Source organism: Haplochromis burtoni, unplaced genomic scaffold (genome assembly GCF_018398535.1).
Source record: "Haplochromis burtoni strain Fernald_Lab_line unplaced genomic scaffold, NCSU_Asbu1 Contig_109, whole genome shotgun sequence".
In the NCBI taxonomy this organism is placed as follows: Eukaryota; Metazoa; Chordata; class Actinopteri; order Cichliformes; family Cichlidae; genus Haplochromis; species Haplochromis burtoni.
In genome coordinates this window covers 12,404-29,855 of record NW_024582470.1, presented here as the reverse complement: position 1 = coordinate 29,855, position 17,452 = coordinate 12,404, and the positions used below count along the sequence as shown (strand labels likewise).

General features: G+C 40.0%; 3 protein-coding genes and 1 non-coding gene across 4 annotated transcripts in view; 2 read left to right on the top strand and 2 right to left on the bottom strand.

Moving 5' to 3' along the window:
* The window catches only part of LOC102300007 (SUMO-specific isopeptidase USPL1), a 28,099-nt gene extending 11,453 nt beyond the window's left edge, over nucleotides 1-16,646 (bottom strand). Inside the window, 5 exon segments of the mRNA XM_042223322.1 lie at nucleotides 13,336-14,191; nucleotides 14,276-14,398; nucleotides 15,011-15,164; nucleotides 15,414-15,488; nucleotides 16,464-16,646. Of these exon segments, the coding sequence (XP_042079256.1) occupies nucleotides 13,336-14,191; nucleotides 14,276-14,398; nucleotides 15,011-15,133 (1,102 nt within the window). The 5' untranslated portion in view covers nucleotides 15,134-15,164; nucleotides 15,414-15,488; nucleotides 16,464-16,646.
* On the top strand, nucleotides 1,143-2,555 carry LOC121814957 (mesenteric estrogen-dependent adipogenesis protein-like). The gene is made up of 4 exons (XM_042223320.1): nucleotides 1,143-1,427; nucleotides 1,534-1,670; nucleotides 1,928-2,060; nucleotides 2,216-2,555. Exons 1-4 carry the CDS (start codon nucleotides 1,228-1,230, stop codon nucleotides 2,217-2,219), a joined length of 474 nt encoding a protein of 157 aa, XP_042079254.1. The 5' UTR covers nucleotides 1,143-1,227; the 3' UTR covers nucleotides 2,220-2,555.
* On the bottom strand, nucleotides 2,586-7,812 carry LOC102298114 (arachidonate 5-lipoxygenase-activating protein). Its single transcript, XM_042223319.1, has 6 exons — nucleotides 6,816-7,812; nucleotides 5,694-5,804; nucleotides 5,535-5,616; nucleotides 4,660-4,730; nucleotides 2,957-3,038; nucleotides 2,586-2,878 (listed from the first exon to the last, which is right to left on the bottom strand). Exons 1-6 carry the CDS (start codon nucleotides 6,856-6,858, stop codon nucleotides 2,716-2,718), a joined length of 552 nt encoding a protein of 183 aa, XP_042079253.1. The 5' UTR covers nucleotides 6,859-7,812; the 3' UTR covers nucleotides 2,586-2,715.
* trnae-uuc lies at nucleotides 7,771-7,842 on the top strand. Its single transcript has one exon. It is a non-coding gene; the product is annotated as a tRNA-Glu (tRNA).
* Nucleotides 16,647-17,452: the final 806 nt, after the last annotated feature.

Below are 17,452 nucleotides of genomic sequence, written 5' to 3'. Positions count from 1 at the left end.
GCAAACAAAGCTTGAGCACAGGGCCTGCAACGTGATAAGAAATTCCCATAAGTGGGGCAGGGTGATGGAATGAAGCAGAAACACAGGTTGCAGGTTATTCATTAACCACCAATGTTTTAAAATGCTCTGCGTTGTCACCGAGTCTCTGTTTGTGCAAGCGTACTCCTGCATATGTATGTAGGTCATTTGATAAAAGCTGATCCATCATGCTCTACTCTACTAAATGGAAAGTAAACAAAAGTGAATTCAAAATAACAGCACATGGACTCATATTTTCTCAGTTAACCTATATATGACGGCCAGACCACAGTGAAACTCCCGTTTCTGACAGTGTACCGAAGTTTAACTACACACTGAATTCCCCAGATATCTTTTAATAATTTAAAAAGTACAACTTCAACACACCAAGTTTCACTTTTTCGCTGCTGTAGTAAATGTAATAAATTTGTCCACATGACTCTCATAAAGTATAAGTAATAGGTCTGTAAAATACAGGAGAGATTGCACACTGATCAGAATGTCCTGTAATAAAAAATAAAAAAAATATGAGTTTTTTTTTTTGTTTGTTACTGTGGGCCCACTATGAAAACATCACACGCACCCACACACACGCATTTTCACTTTAGATAGTGAAAACCCAGAAATACATTTTCCAAAGCTTCAGTGGGCCAGATTCAATTCTAGCCCCGGTGCTCTATGTTTAACACCCCTTGCCTATGGGCTATGATTAATTGCTTGACCTATTTTACAAAACACAATTAGAAAACAATTCTAATAAAAACGGATCAAATTAATTTCAAGCGCGACGTCTTCACCGTGTTTTATTTCGCCAACAGTTCAAACCACGTTATTCCCTCTAAACGTTCACAGATAGACGTATAATCATATTTAATTAATCGTGTACAGACACTGCGTTTTTATGATACATTTCAGCTGCAATTATGCAAAATCTTCCCTCTTCTTCAATCTTTCCTTCTGAGAAGCTGGAATCGGCCGCTGGCGTCTTTGAACAGGATGAGTTAAAAGGTTGAATCACCTGATCAAGCAGCTATGGATCACCTCCACAGCGCGGTAACTAAAGGCTTTTATTTTGGCTCAAAGGGAGCGGAAATCATATCAGTTCATCTCTTTAGACTTGGTGGTCGGTGGGCGTTACTAAAGGCTCAGAAGTCCATCAACTAGACCACATAAACGTCGGCAGGAGGTGAGAGAAGAAAACGTGACAGCATGCCGGTAAACAAGCAGTCGGGCAGCAGGATGAGAGTGACAGAAGTGGAGGAGTTTGTGAGAAATCCACCGCCAGGTTTCTCTGTGGAGACTCTCGGATCGGGTTACCGAGTCCGCTGCAACGAGGAGAAGAGCCTGGTGCTCATCGACGACTTCCAGTCCTGCGGGAAGAAGTTCGTTTTCCACAACTCGCTGGGAAGGTGAGAAAAGACAGAAATGCACACCCAAATGTATATTCATTTATTTATGCGTTCATATGCACAAGCAATGAATATGAAACTCTTTCTGTTTTGCTTTTGGCCACAGAAAAGTGAAAATGCACAACTTGTGGGAATACAGCAGCACGAGGAAGAGTCTGCTGTCCAAGGAGATCTATCTGCTGATTTCAGCCTGCGAAGAACAATCCTCAGTGAGCAACAAAAAGGCAGCCAGAGAACTGAGCTGTAAGTGTTTCCCTACACACAAGCTGTCATCTAACAGTAATTACACACAGTACAAAGAGCTGACAGTGGTGAAAACAACTCTGTATGTTACAGCTGTGGGCTGCTCGCTGGCACAGCTGACTCATGCAGGCCTCCAGATTTGGGTGGAGTTCACATTACAGTGAAAGCTTGCTTCTTACACCATGTTTCTGCGCAAACTCTCTCCTTTTCTGACCTTTTTTACTCTTTCCTCATGAACTTTCCCAACTGCATTTCAGTGGAGAAGCAGTATGTGGTGTGCATCGACGGCAACGAGCCGTTCACCAAGTGGCAGCTGGAGAGAGGCATGGATGGGACCATCTCTTCTGTTGCTGGAGAAAGCTACAGAGTGGATGTGAGCAGGACTTCGTGGTGCTTCTGTTGCACGAGCCTCTTTTATTCAGAATCACTATATGTTACCTTTCCCTTCATTTCAGATTGACCTGACTGAAGAAATGGAGAGCTGTTTTTGAGTCTCTTTAGGTTTTTGTCTAACTTTGCTTTTCTTGCATCTGTTCTTATTACAGTTGAGAATGACATGAGCCAGCTGAGGATGAAGAACGATGCAAACTTGAGTTTAACTGTTCACTTTAACCGGAGCTTGTTTTTGCATCTTCAGTAAAATAGATGAATGGTTGAAATATCATCCTGCCAGACCGACGGCTTTCCTCTGGAGATTTTAGGATCTGAGTCCAGAATTTCTGTCTGTTCAGTGGGTGGAAACTACTGACAAGGACTGAAAAAGACTTTCTGAATGTCATAAAGGTCGTTTTGTGTGTGCAAATATTTGTTTTTACATGATTTTTAATTGTTGTACTGTTTGAGGGGTTTTATAGTGATCAAATTTGTGCTGCTGCACAATAAAATGTTTACAGATTTTGTAATGTCAAATCAATATTTGTTTGTGAGAATTATTTTATTATTTTTCCAAAACAATGCAATGAATCTATTAAACAGTGTTTTTTAATGCAACAGAGATCCAGGAGCTAAATTATTCATGTGGAAAGGTTACATGACACAAACTCATTTAAGGGATAAGCAGAAGAGCAGTTGCAGCGTTAGTGATGGTTTCCACATATTCTTTATAGTCGCTGCCGTAGAAGCGCACCAGCAGGTAGTTGGCAATGCCAATGACACACATCAGGGAAAGGAAGGTGATGACCCGTTTTCCAAACAGGTAACCTGGGGTGCTGTACAGATGTAAAAAATTAATGCAATACTGCTTCTAAACACATAGAATACATGCTACTGGGTCTGTAGGAATTTACCTTTGAGAGGTTTGTCCCAAGTATCCAACAAAGTACTTCTGCCTGACGACGAGATATATGATCCCAGCGAAAGCAGCGGGAGCTTCAAACAGAGGACAGAAAAAGATTCTGTATCTGGTTTCATAATACGCTGTGGGTCTTATATGGTTTAGGTCTTTTTCCACTTAGTCAATCTCGACTCTGTGGCACAAACAGTAATATTTCAGCTAATAGTGTGCTTCATTCTTGTGACATCTGCACCCAAACAGAGCGTAGGCCCATTTTGCATTTTACTGGAGAGAGCTCATAAGTACAAAACACCCTGACCAACTCACACTGCACGCACTGTTTTTGAGGAAAAATCCAGTTATCCAATCCTATACTATTGAAGGTTGCGGATCGCCCCGTGCGAGGGGCTGCATGGCGCTAACGCGTTAACGATTGCGCTAACGCGTTGACGTTGTGCAGCGCTTGCACAGGGCGATCCGCAGTAACTTGCTAACGGAGATTTCCCGTGTTAATGCGGTTATGGCGTTAACGTCATTTTAACGAGATTAATGCTGACAGCACTAATGATAAGGTATTTTAGGTAAGGTCAGGCAATACAGAGAAACAGGCCAACAAGTAAAGAGAAAAGTTTCGTGGTCAGACGAGATATAAAATAAGCTATTTGCTCGCAATGGCAAAAGGTCCAACATGGTGGTGGTAGCATCACGCTCTGAGGGTGTTTTGCCTCCAGCAGTACTGGTATATTTCACAAAGTGGATGGAATAATGAAAAAGAAGGATTACATCCAAATTCTTGACTGTCATCTTAAATCAGCAGCAAGACGGTTAAAACTTGTTGAAACACAGTTGTTGAAAAACTGTTAGGTGTTTGAACAGGACAACGATAACAAACACACATCGAAACCGATTTCGATGTGTGTTTGCTAAATGGCTAACATTGAACAGGCTAACAGCCCTGACCTCAACCCTATACCCTAAGCCAGGATGGTGCCAGGAAATCAGCCAATTTAAATGCAATCTACCAATCCTTCCAACAAGACTTGTCAAATATCCAACCAGAGTTATTCCAGAAGGTTCTTGATGGCTACCAAAAGCATCTGGTTGAGGTCCAAATTACTAAGGGACATTTAGCTAAATTTTAGTGGGGTATATATTGGAGCTTGTATCTAAACTTTTGACCATGTGTGGATTACAAAGAATCCAAAATAAATTCAAACAAATCACTACACACAGAAAAAAGAACAGTTGAAAGAAATCATTAAAAGCTCCAAATTAGCATGACATTCATTCCCATGATGAGTTGATGTAAACTCTGGACCACAACTCTGGCTTGAACCACAGGTTGGTATTTTAAGCTCCCAGTCTGCTGACATGGGAATATATGGAGACTAACTTGCTGTTGGATCCAGCCTCAAGTAGCCACTAGAGGAACTGCATTTTATGTCAGCACTTGTGCTTGTGCTTTATTTTATTTTATCGGTTTGGCCTAAAGCTTATCCTTAAATTGTAGCAGCATGATCCACAGAAGGTTAATGTCAGTAAAGTCATGTGCACATCTGACTTTCTACCTTTGAAAAACAGCAGCGTTTCAGGCATATTGGATTGTGTTGTGTTGTATTGTACAAGGAGAGAACAAACACTTTTCTGAATGTTTGCTTTTGTTTCCTGTGTGGGTGTGCACTGTTTACAGCCTCCTTTACATTCATGAATGATTACCTTGACTGAGACACAGACCAGCACACCACATTACTGCCAAGAAAGTGGGGTAAGCATCCATGCAGTTGCGACTAGAGAAGAAGTTTAAACAAAAGCTGTTATTAGCACATTTCAAGGCAAGTGTGAAGAAACTATGAAGCAATGGCAGATTAGTTAAAGGCAGAAGAACTGGAACGCCTGAGTCCCAAAATCTAGCATTTTGTGAGGTTTTTGTTGTAATTGTTGTGGAAGACACTTTGAAATGATAGTTTCCAAATTACCAAGTACTTCACAAAGGTTGAAGCATAGTTTATTAAAAACAACAATTTGCTTTACTATTTTTCTGCTTCTTTGTAAAGGAATGAATTAGCATGTTGAAGATCAATCAAACAAACTTCTTGACATGTCATTGCAACTGTATAGATGGAACAGATATATGAGAGGTTGGCCTTAAATCAGGGGTGTCGAACTCCAGGCCTCGAGGTCCTGCAGGTTTTAGATCTCACCCTGGGTCAACACACCTGAATCAAATGATTAGTTCATTACCAGGCCTCTGAAGAACTTCAGGACATGTTGAGGAGGTAATTTATCCATTTAAATCAGCTGTGTTGGATCAAGGAAACATCTAAAACCTGCAGGGCATCGGCCCTCGAGGCCTGGAGTTCAACACATCATTGTTATTTCACCATCAAGTATTCAAATAAGGTCAGCGCCAGCCAGCTCTTTCCCCAACCGGGGAGGGTTCAAGCAAATGAGGACTGCCTCTGGATAGAGTTAACATTTGGTGGATTATGAGGCCGAATGGAAAGCCTATTAGGAAACAAATGTGATATTGTTTCAGTTCGCTGGTATTGATGTTGCAATAGAGAACTAATTGTTGAAGAAAGAGCACTCACTTGGCACAAGACACTCGCTCAAAAGCTGATGTGCGGGTATTATGGTTCTTGCATTCCCTCTCCACCTTCTGTGCGAAAAAAGCTTAAAAACAGAGAGTCAAGATTAAGCATTTGTGATGTGAGCGGTACATTTCCAGTCACTGGGTTAGAGTTTCTCACCATTCTGAAGCACGCTGACAAGAGTGACGATGACCAGGAGGTAGATGTTTTCCACCACTTTGTTGGAGTCCATGATTATCCTGTGAGCTTTAGGAGCAGGTGTTTGCTGGGCTGAAAGAGACAAAGATTGTCTTTCACATCCAAACAGGCGTATTTAAAGTCAGTAGCAAATCATAAACCTGATCTCTCCCTTCATGACATCATGTTGTCCCATCCCACATACACACTTGTTTGTGGCTTCCCCTTTATGTAAATGATGCTCTGGTTTAATACAGAGGGCTGCAAACAACGTTGCTGCTACTTCCTCTGTGTGCTTGTGTAAGACCGGATTGCATGTAAAGGCCTGGCTTGATGTTTTGCAAAATTATTTGCATCACTATTACGCTATGTGTCACCTCTCATTACTCCCAGTAATTACATACATGAGTAGTGTTATGAACAGACACTTAAAGTATTTCTGGCAATAAATAATCAAGACCATGCATGGAGAATGTGTCAACATATACAACACAGTGCAAAAGGTTTGATTTAACCCTCGTGTCTTTATATTTTGCCTCAAAAGAGACAGACTTTCTATTTTCTATATACATTTGTTGTTATTTGTATTATTTTAAAATAGTATATTTTGGTACTTTGTCATTTGTTCCAGTTTCTTTAGTTAAATGTATGAAACATGTCAAAGATGACACAGTTTGGCATACATAACATTTTATTTTTGTACCAAGAAGGTGACCAAGGAGCTGTTAGCTGAAAACTTAGCATTTTACAGCACAGTGTGCAAGTAGAGGACAAATTTACAACAGGTGAACACAGGGCCGGCCCGTGGCATAGGCCGTATAGGCAAATGCTAAGGGCGCCGTCCATCAGGGGGCGCCACGCCAGTGCCACAAATGTTGAAAAAAAAAAAGTTGGTACTATTATTTCTAAATACAAAAAATAATCCCACGTTAATTAAAATGCAAAGTAAAGCTTATTTAATAGAAATATTATTTGTTACAACATTACACTACACTGCTGATGTAGGGGGGCGCCACCTAAAATCTTGCCTAGGGCGCCAGATTGGTTAGGGCCGTTTCTGGGTGAACAGTATGTGAAACTGTCAAAAAAAGAAGAAAAATCCACCTGACACAGCACCGAGAGATGCATTTAGCCCTTCATGATCCATTCACGACCCATTGTCTTCAATGAAGTTTCATCAGAAATGGTTTCAGTGGAAGGGAGGCTGTCAAGACATGGCAATAACAACACACAAGAGCTTTGAATGTCCTTCGGGAAGACTTCTGAGTTATTCCTGAAGGCTACTTTACGAAAGTTTGTCGAAAAGAGTTCAGGATGTGTTGAAGAATAAAGTTTGTTGGAATTGTACAAACTCTTTTTTTTGCCTTATATATAGTAATTCCGAGTATGTTTGCAGATGTTTCAATTAATTGCCGACCTATTTTCTAGTTTCCTAGAAAAACGTCAATTACAGCATACTGTATAACACAACATGCATTTAAAAAGAAGGTACCCCCCAGAAACAATGTAATCATTTTTTATCCTACAAGAGTAAAAGTAGAGTAAAAATAGAGCTGGCTTATTCTTATTCTGATTTGACCCACTTACAGTCAAATAGCACCTGCGTGCGCCTTTCAAAGGAAATGCAACGTCCTCGCTGATTTTTTTAAATCTCTTTTCAAAACTTTATATTGAATGACTTTGATGCATTCTCGTATCGACTAAATCCAAATAAAGACGTCCTCCGCCCTACAAAACCCCAAACCCGAAGATATCCAGAGACTAATGTCGTTCTTAATTTAAAAATATCTTTGCACACCTCTTCCTAACACCTACAGTGTAACACCGAACATGTTTATAATGCCTTTGGTTTACAAACACCAGTGAAGATGAGCTGGACTAAGGAGCTAGCTTAAAACATGCTGTTCGGTGTCAGCTTTCGGGGAACGAATCGCTAACGTTAAAGTTATTTTAGGAACGTCATGTCGCCAGGAACAAAAGTATCATTATCATCCTATCATCTCCTGATTCGTTTGCTATCCATTTGTCATATACATATGATGATGATACTTGCCGCAAATCCCATATGGTCTAGCGGTTAGGATTCCTGGTTTTCACCCAGGCGGCCCGGGTTCGACTCCCGGTATGGGAACGCCCTTTTTCCTCGAGTTTATTTTTTTTTTTTTTTTTTTTTTACATATCGTCACGTAAGCAGACGCAGGGTGCTTTATATAAAAACTTCACCCTACAAAACGACAGGACCACACACGCAGACAGCTTTCCTTTAATAAGTGCTTAATTTTAAATTTCCTCACCAATAAATGACACAACCAAAGGGTTGCCAATGCTAATGCTGTATCTTATTTAAAGCTTATAAGCTGGCTGTGGAAAACATGCACCCAATAAACAGTTCTGAAACAAAGCTGCAGCCAACAAATGCAAATTATTTGTGGTTGGTAGTAAATTTACCCGCTACCAACCAGCATTTCCTAAGATTCTCTTGCGAATATGGTATATCATTAAATTGTTTATTGTTAAAAACAACAAGTGTGCAGTATGGTACTCAACCAATAACTGGGTACTTGAATGACCTGAAACCAGCCCATTTTACATTTAATACTAAAGTTTTAAGTAACTAAAGTTGAAAAATCTGAACATAAATATTTTATTTCTCAAACAGGAAGCTAGTTGGAGGTTATGGTTATGTCCTGCCCCTTCCTTTTCATAATAACTGACATTTTGACAAGTACAAGAATCATATAAAGAATTTATTATTTACACTAAAAGACAGTTATAACTAAGTAATACATCAACACAAACAGAAACAAAATTTAATTGGCTTCAAATGGCCAGTTCCTTAGTTCAAAGTGCCAAAAATGCAAAAAAGCAACAACCCCCCCCCAAATTTCATCTGTTATTTAACATGACACACCTACAAACCTTCATTAACAGAAACATAAATACACATTGAGGAGTTCTCCCTTCTTTAATCTGAACTAAAAAATACTTCGACAATGTCGGTCGGGGTATGACTCGCAGCCTGAGAGAGGAACTCGTCAAGGAAGTTTTCGTCGTGTTGCCCGTTCATTCCGCCATTCAGCTCTGATGGTCTCCCAGCAGCTTCGACCACACGCTCTGCTCCGTCAGGCCCATTGGCGAACATCTCGAAGAAGCCCGTGCTGTCTGGCGAAAGGTTGCTGGCTGTTGTTGCCGGCGAAAGCAAGTCCGACAGGAAGTCGTCACTGGTGGCTCCATCGTAGGTGCTTGAGGTGACAGTGCTGGGAGAGTCCAAGTCAGTGCTGTCCGGTCGGAGCTGTAGTCCCTCATGTTTATCCAACATCTTATTGATTCTAGCAAGCTGCTTCTTCCTTGATTTGAGTTGCTTAAGCAGTTTGTATCTGAGGGCTTCTGTGCTGCCGAGGCCTACAGGAACCTCTGAGGAATGGCTGCCATGTCTCTTTAGAGAGGCTTTAAGGAGTGCCTTTGCTCCAGGTGTAACCAGGGACGTACTAGACATCACTGTAGGGGTGGTTAGGTGGTTAGAAGTGACTGGTTGTGACTGCACAGTAGGTGATAGGAGGGGTCTCTGGTTGTTTAAGCTCTTAGCACGAAATGCCCCGTACATGTCTGCAGCTTTCACTGGCAGATCTTCGCTGTCCTCTGTCCGGAGTTGTGGTTTTGGGTAGAGCGCCATTGGAAGATGCGGTCTCTTCACAGAGTTGGGGGTAGAGTGAAAAGGAGGAGGAGGAGGAGGGGGCTTTAATTGTGTGTCTGATGCAGGGGCAAACTTAGCAGTGGACTTCTGAACTTGGTTTAGTGGATGTTTGCTAAGCAGGAAGGACCAGCGAGAATTCTGATCTAGTAGTGATGCTGATGTGGGATCGCTCTCATTGGCAGAGAGGGGTGGGTTATCAGTAGAAGACATGAGGGAACCCTGTTGTGTAATTTCAGTAGATGGACTCTTATCCTCAGTATCAGGGACCACAGGCTGTTCACGGTTTACTCCACAGGGCTCTGAAGATGTCGATGATGAAGTATGCAAAGCTACTTTTGATGAAGCTACCTTTTTACCTTTTGCTCTGCTGACGGTTTTCCCCCTGCTGATTCCTTTCCCTCGTCCTCTCCTGGCACTGGGCACAAATGTCGGATCGCTGGACGAGCCGTCCCCTGAGTCGGGATCACTTGAGGTGGAGGGAAGGTCAACACTGGGACAGTGATGCAGTTTATTACCTTTGGCAGCAGAAGAGCTGTCAAGAATGTCATTCTTACCAGCGGTGGTCAGATCTAGAGTTTTGTGGTTGTTGTTTAAAGACTGCATTTCTACATCGGGTTTTACTTCAACCAGTGTGAGCGTAATGATTTCACTGTGGGTTAGGCCCTCAAAGGTGTCAAGCAAAGTGGTGGCACCTATGGAAGTATCAAAGCCTGCCATGACTGTTGTGTCCATGATGCTGCTGGTGTCTTCAGTGAGAGCGCAGATGATGTCGGTGTCGTTATGAGGAATAAGAAGAGACTGATCTGGACTGTGAACCAACACCCCATCCGCTACCGAACCTTCATTTAAACTGTTGTTTCTCTCATTGTCAGAGAGTGCAGATGTGGAGGAGGAAGAACAGATGTGAAGCTCTTTGTCGTCTTCCACCTCCCAGAAGACGATATGCATCTCATTAGCAGGGACCTGAAGCTTTTGGTGGGTCTTACAGTCAGGGTATTTTAAATCATCATATTAAAGCCACGAGCATTAAAATTTAAAAAAAAAAAAAAAAAAGCACAACAAATGGTTACAGCAAAATGCTGCAGGTTCAACTTGGTTGTCTATGTCAAGGGTTTGTTTTACGTGACCAATGAATAAGAAAAACTGAATAACATAAAACAAAATAAATAATGCAGAATTACGGTCTCTTCCAAGAGCAACTCTGCACAACACAGTCTGCCATATGTCTAATCTATTCAAAGCATACTGCAGACTAGTTAATTATCTAACTTGTGAAAGAAATAGCTACACATCACAATAACGTTACATTTGCAAAATCGGTAAGCTAGATACAAAATAAAATAAAATTATTCAATAAATCTAATTATTAAATGACAGTGAAATAGACAGCAAATAGGGTTCTTCTCTTGCATGAACTGTCCAGCAGAATGTGCTGTTGGCAAACTACGGCAGAGTCAAATCAGACTCAACCATTAAGTGTTTCAACCACAAAGAAATGCACTTAAATGTAACTTCCAGTTTAATAAAAACCAAAAAACCTAATTTGACCTCATTTATTCGTGTAAAAATACTGCACTAACTTCAAAATATCTACTTAATCAAATTCAACTTGTATAAGGAAAAATGCATTACAAAGATGACACATCAAATGTTTAAAGTGAGAATTGCTTTAGTTTTGAAATGCTTATTTATGATTTTATAAAATAAAAATAAATGCATCAAAGGGCTGGGACAGGGGCAACAAAAGGCTGAAAAGGTTGCGTAACAATAAAGAAACCATTTATCCCACAGAAACTGTTTCAGACACAAAGAGAGATGATGTTGAGCACTCTTAGAAGACTACAAGTCTGTACACAGCATCTACTGAACATCTAAAATCAAGCGAGAATGGAAAAACAACTTTATTTTTGATCTACAGCAACGTGCTGTCGTTAAAAGGAGAGCTGATGCAACAAGTGGTAAACATGCCCCGTCCTACCGCTTTTGAAATGCTTCTGATTCATTTGAAATTGGCATATTTTTAAATAAATAAATATTTCTCAGTTTCAACATTCGATACTCTCTCATTTGCACAACATTAAATAATTCTGTCGTCTGTTCACATTTCACACACAAATACGTACCATCAGCGCTGCAAGTCCAGGTGACAAAGTGCTTCAGGTGACTCTTGTACTGTATGACAGTGGTGACGGAGTAGTTTCTGCCCTTGAAGTTGAAGGTGTACGTACTGACATCGTTGTTAGGGAGCCCCTCCACAAAGTGCAGTGCAAACACTGGAGGCAGACTATAAAACACAAAGCAAGGCAAAAAAAGCAAAAAGTGGTGATAGGTATAAAAAAGTGAAAATCCAGACAGACTTTAACAATGCATTTGTTTTGTGTTTTTAAAAGAATCTTATTTATTTTAACCACTCCGTGCATTAGTTTTGCAAAGAAAAACATACCCTGCAATAACTCAAGTCTGAGCTGCACTCTCTTTATTACTCTCACAGTATATTCATAAGGACACCACTGCTACAGATGACCCACTTCAATTTTTTTTTGTCAAATTGTATTTCCATTTATATTTAAGCAGAAAAAAAAAATCTGCATAACATATACACTCACTGGACAATTAACTGCTCGTTAAAGGACATATCCAATCAGCCAATCACATGGCAAAAAGTCACTGCATTTAAGACCATGATATCAGGTGGTGCAGATGCTGGTACGAACTGAGCATCTGCTGAAGTTCAAAGTAAGCATCAGAATGAGGAAGAAAGCAGACTTAAGTGACATTCAACTGGCATGACTGTCAGCGTCAGACAGGTTGGTCTGTTTTTCAAAACCTGCTCATTTACTTTCTAAGGTTTCAGAGAAAGGCCTGAAAAAGAGAAAATATCCAGCGAGCAGCAGTTGTCTGGGAGAAAATGTCTTGTTGATGCCAGAGGTCAGAGGAGAATTGCCAGACTGCTTCGAGCTGACAGGGAGGCAACAGTAACCCAAATAACAGCAGAAACAAGGTATGAAGAAAAACAACTCTGAATGAAGAGCAGTTTGAACCTTGATGCCTAAGACTTCACTGGCTCATGCTCCTGTCAGCTCAGCAAAACAAACGGGTCCTACAATTCACACGAGCTTAACAAAATTGAGTAACAGATGATTGGATAAACTGATGAGTTTTAATATCTTCAGTAAAATTCAGACTGAAGGGTCAGAATTTGGTGTAAAAAACATGGCAGCACAGATCTACAATCTGTGGTGTGTCAACAGTTCAGACTGATGATGGGGCAATGGTGTGGGGAATTTATGCTAGCGAGGTAGTTAATAAGGTGTCCAGTGAGTTTATTGGTAAAAGCGATGATTAGATTTATTGATCTTTTACTTCTATTAATGTGTTCATTAAGTAGTTATTAACCCCTTCCATAACTGAATACAGTAATTTCCACCAACCTCTGTGGTTTGAAGACACGGGACTAAAACAATTCAACAAGATGCTAATTTATGTTCATAAACCCAAAGTCCAAAAACCCCCCAAAAACAAACAAACAAAACAAAAAACAACAACAAAAACAACCCACAACACTTTGATTCTTTTTTACAACAAATGCTGGGTTTCCACAAGTCTATTCATGGAGGTCTATGGGGCTAAAGTCACAGCCACTTTCTGTTAAGAACTTTGTTTTCCTTAGACAACAGCTATAACTACTAATGCATCTTATTAGCCTGCTGTTCACTGTAACAATCAACAGATGAAAACATCTGTGTATGTTTCTGTTCTGTGTCCTGCGTACTGTTTGTTTGTATATATGTGTCTTTTTGGCTGCTGTTACAACCAAATTTCCCCTTGTGGGACAATTAAAGGATTATTCTATTCTATTCTAAAACAGACATTAACGAATAAAAGTTAGACATTACACTCGTGCATAGATTGAAATTCACTTCAACTTACCACTGCCAGTCTGTTGGTGGACTTGAATGGCCGCACATATGTCTTCATATCCTTTTAGGAGCTGCCACAGAGATGACTGCTGAGGTTCGTCTTTAGGTTTACACCTTTGCAAACTCTTACAGTTGAACAGAGCAGCAAGCAGCGAGTCCAGCCAACACAGGTTGTCACTGTTCCTCCAGAGAAGCTGATCTGGAATAGGTACAAGATCTTCTGACTCCTTTAATGTATTCTCTGTATTCTTACAGATTTCAGTCCGTGATATTTCTGTACACATTGTCAGCTCACTTTGAGGACTCTGTGAAATATCGATTTCATTTAAATGAATGTCCTGTTCAAAGCCGTTTTGGATTCCAGGAAGACTCCTCTCGTGGTTTAACTCAATCCCTGATATACCATGGGCACTGCAATGTGAACTGAGCACAGCCTCATTTTCATCAGTAGTCAAAGAAAGTTGCAGGGAGCTTTCAGCTGAGAGTATAGAGGGGGCAAGACCTTCTGCATAAGCAGCACAGTCTGGATCATTTTCTTTCACAGATTCCCTATTTGTCACTTCTGCAACTCGATAATCCCTGTGGTATCCATTCAGCTTTTCCTCATCTGTCGTGGGTTCTGCATATTGGTCATTTCTGACAGCATTTACAGCACCATCCTCTGCTGAGCTAACAGGTGTGGCAGTTACACCTTGTGGCTCGAGACCGCCAAGTTCACTTGATCGAAGATGTTTGAATGAAGGTTTAATCAACTCTTCCTTTTCCTGTGTGGAGGCATTTTTTCTTTTGTTCCCAACAACTGGCTCCACGGCATCCAAGCTAGCCAAAACATCCTCCAAGGAGCGGCTGACCAGTGGGAAGAGGCACTGTGAGAGAATGGATACAAAGAGGTTACCGAAGATGACGGCAAAAAAAATATATGAAACTGTGACTTGAGTGGTTGGACTTACCTGTGGGTTTGTGCAGACAGTGATCGAATCCTGGAGGCTGATTCGGTACGAGCGTAGAGCATAGCTCAGCCCCTTCGATGTACACCAAGGGCAATAGTCCAGTGAAGCAGCTCTTCCCTGCACCTGGGGAACAACATGGTGTATGTTAAAGCCCCAGACGTCTACCAAGTTTACCAAGTTCACAGGTGAACTGAAGACAACAGCTTAAAAGAAAACACAAATCTAGAAAAAGATCTAACTGATGAGATTCATTAACATTTTAGATTTTAGACTGCATATATTTTCAACTGATTACTTTTTTTTTTAATCAACCATTTCTTTTATCTGTCAGCAGCCTTACTTTTATATATTTACACATTATGTACACATGAATCGAAACTTGAAATACTTTACTTGATTTACCTTACAAGACCGATCAAGATTTATGTTTTAAATGCTTGTAGTGAGGAGCAGTTCAAGTGAGGCAGGACAGGGGAGTCAAGTACTTGAAAGCAGATGCATATTTGTAATAAAATCATAAGTAGTACACAGTTTCCCATGTTACAGTATGACAGATTTGACAATTGCAAGCCTGTCAAGACAAGTAACGTACCAACTTTCGCCTTTTACAACCAAAGATTTCCGTTTTTGTTTGTTTTTTGAATTTGCTTTGGTACTGTCCAGTCACAGTCCAGTTTCAAATACAATTCAGCTTTGCGCAAGTGACAATGAGAGGAGAACAAGAGCTCTACTGACTTTTCCCAAATACCCCGCCAGTGGTGAGGCCAAAGCCTCCAAACCAGTGTCTTCACCAGTTATTGGCAAACAGCTGCTATTCGGGTCCATGGCTGTCCGGTGCCATCCACAATATATAACCATGTCACCACAAACTCTCTCACCTCCGAGCACACTAAGGAAGAAAAAGAAAACAGGTATGTTATGAAGTTATCAAGGTACAAGTTGCTTTGAAAGTGGTTTTGTTCCTTTTAAGAAATTTGGTTGTGTTGCAAAAAAAAGAAAAAAAAAAGATCACTTTATATCTCATAGGCTTGAAACAGTGATGGTAATGCATAACATTATTTCAACCATATTTAAACATTTAGCTGAAACGAAATGATTTGACAAAAGAAAAACATCAACTATTGCCATCTGTATTTACCAGTAGGAAGACGGCAGTCAACAAGGATGATATTAGCAGATAACGATGTTCAGGCACGATACTGCAGCATCCCTACTAAAGGAATAAATGTACACAATAAATACATTAAAACACCCCCAAAAAAGAAAAATCTTGCAAATGCTCAAAGATGACTCTTTAATCTTTTCACTGGCGTAATGTTTATGCTTAATCTTTGTCAATCTACAGCCAGCCTGAAGGCAGAACAATAGACTCTTGAGCACAGGTGATGATCACTGAGCGGAATTTAAATTGATTCAGAACTTATCTTTCAAACAGATAAGAAAGCTGCCCTTATTTCCTGTAAGTTCTTACAGATGGTTTGGATACATTTTTAAATATACAAGTCACATTTAATTGACCAAAACAACAGTGTATAGAGATTGATCTTCTCTGAAATTTATAAAAGAACCCTCACAAGGTTCTAACTACAATAAAGGACTCTACTTTTCTAGGATGGTCCCGGCATGACTGCAGCATGCTTGTGTTTACCCCTAAAGTCAATCTATTAGTTTCCAAATTAGTTAAATTCATTTATTATGAGCGTCTCATTCATCTTTCTAGAACATTCACAGGGTACAGTATATAAAGTATACACTTTAATTGGAAAGGCTTTAACCATATTGCCCACATGTTTTCTCCGCATTTTTCTCCAAAGGTATTTAGATCAATAATAGTACACGACACAAAGCAGGAACCAATTAGTTTCCCAGCAAAACTAGCTTTGATAGCTATTTAACACTAACATAAGCAAGCAAAAAAAAAAGAAACCTCACTTAAAACACACTTCTGTAATAAAATGCTTAGTTACCATTACCCTGTTAATGCTGTAAGGATATAGTGATTTTATTTGGGAAATTAAAAAAATACGTTAAAATCAGTCTGTTAACCAGTCTGCATGCCCTGACTGAACTATCAGACAGCTTGAGCCTGGAAGGTAGCATGCTAAACGCTTAGCCTAAGGCCGGGCAACCGTTTAACTCGCGGCTAAAAATTATTCTTAGTAAAAATAAATAAATAAATAATACGTACCCAAACAAATGTTAAATTATATTTCCTGTTACACTGAAGTCGGTGCACATTAAGCTATAGTTTTTAAGTCCCGCCGGTATAATGGGTCCATGTGCATCTTTCTATCGATTCGTGTCACAAACGTTTTCCCAACTGCGGGTTTGTGCAGCGGCCTTTGTCTTCCCCCCCTCTATCACTGATGGTTCCGCTGGCCGCCACTCGGCTGTTCAAGTGAACTGCAATAACGTGGGCTGAAGTTTTATTGACACAATACTATCACCAACACTGTGCGACTAAGGATACTAATAATATTTTATTTATGTATATTATTTTTGTAGGATGAGATAGGGGATGTCTGTTGCACAGTTTATTTATTTATTTACTGTTATTACTGTTCATTGTAATTATTATTATTATCACAGTAATCAATACAATGATAACAGTGATATCTTCTCTTTCTTTTCTATTATTATGTTACTATTATTTATACATTTGTTTTCAATTGTTACCCCCCAAAATATTGAAATACTTACTGAGCGAGTAACCAGGCCTCAGTAGACACACCGAGAGCCCCGTTTGCTCACCTCCAAAAAAAGTTGCCTAGGTATCATCAAGGAAGGGAAGAATGTGTGCTGTTGTTTTAGTTGCTCTTAAACAGCAGTTTTGTTATTTTTATTATTTTATTCTGTCATTCCCCTTCACTCTATCTGAACACACACACACACACAAAGTGAGTTTTTCATGTCTGAATTAACCATAACCAACAGAACTGAATATTTTAGGCAGATATTTTAATGAACGTGTTAAAAAATATGCTGATTTGAAAAAACAGTCTTTATTTACACCTCTTTTTTCACATAGCATATTTTGTAAATGAACGATAAAGGCGACTATTTCTCTGGTGATTTGTTTTTTTGCCAGCCCACTGTATGCTTAATTTTTCTGATTGGGTGGGGGTGGGATGGATTTTACATAGCTCCCCCATTCCAGATCCACAAATACATCTCTTT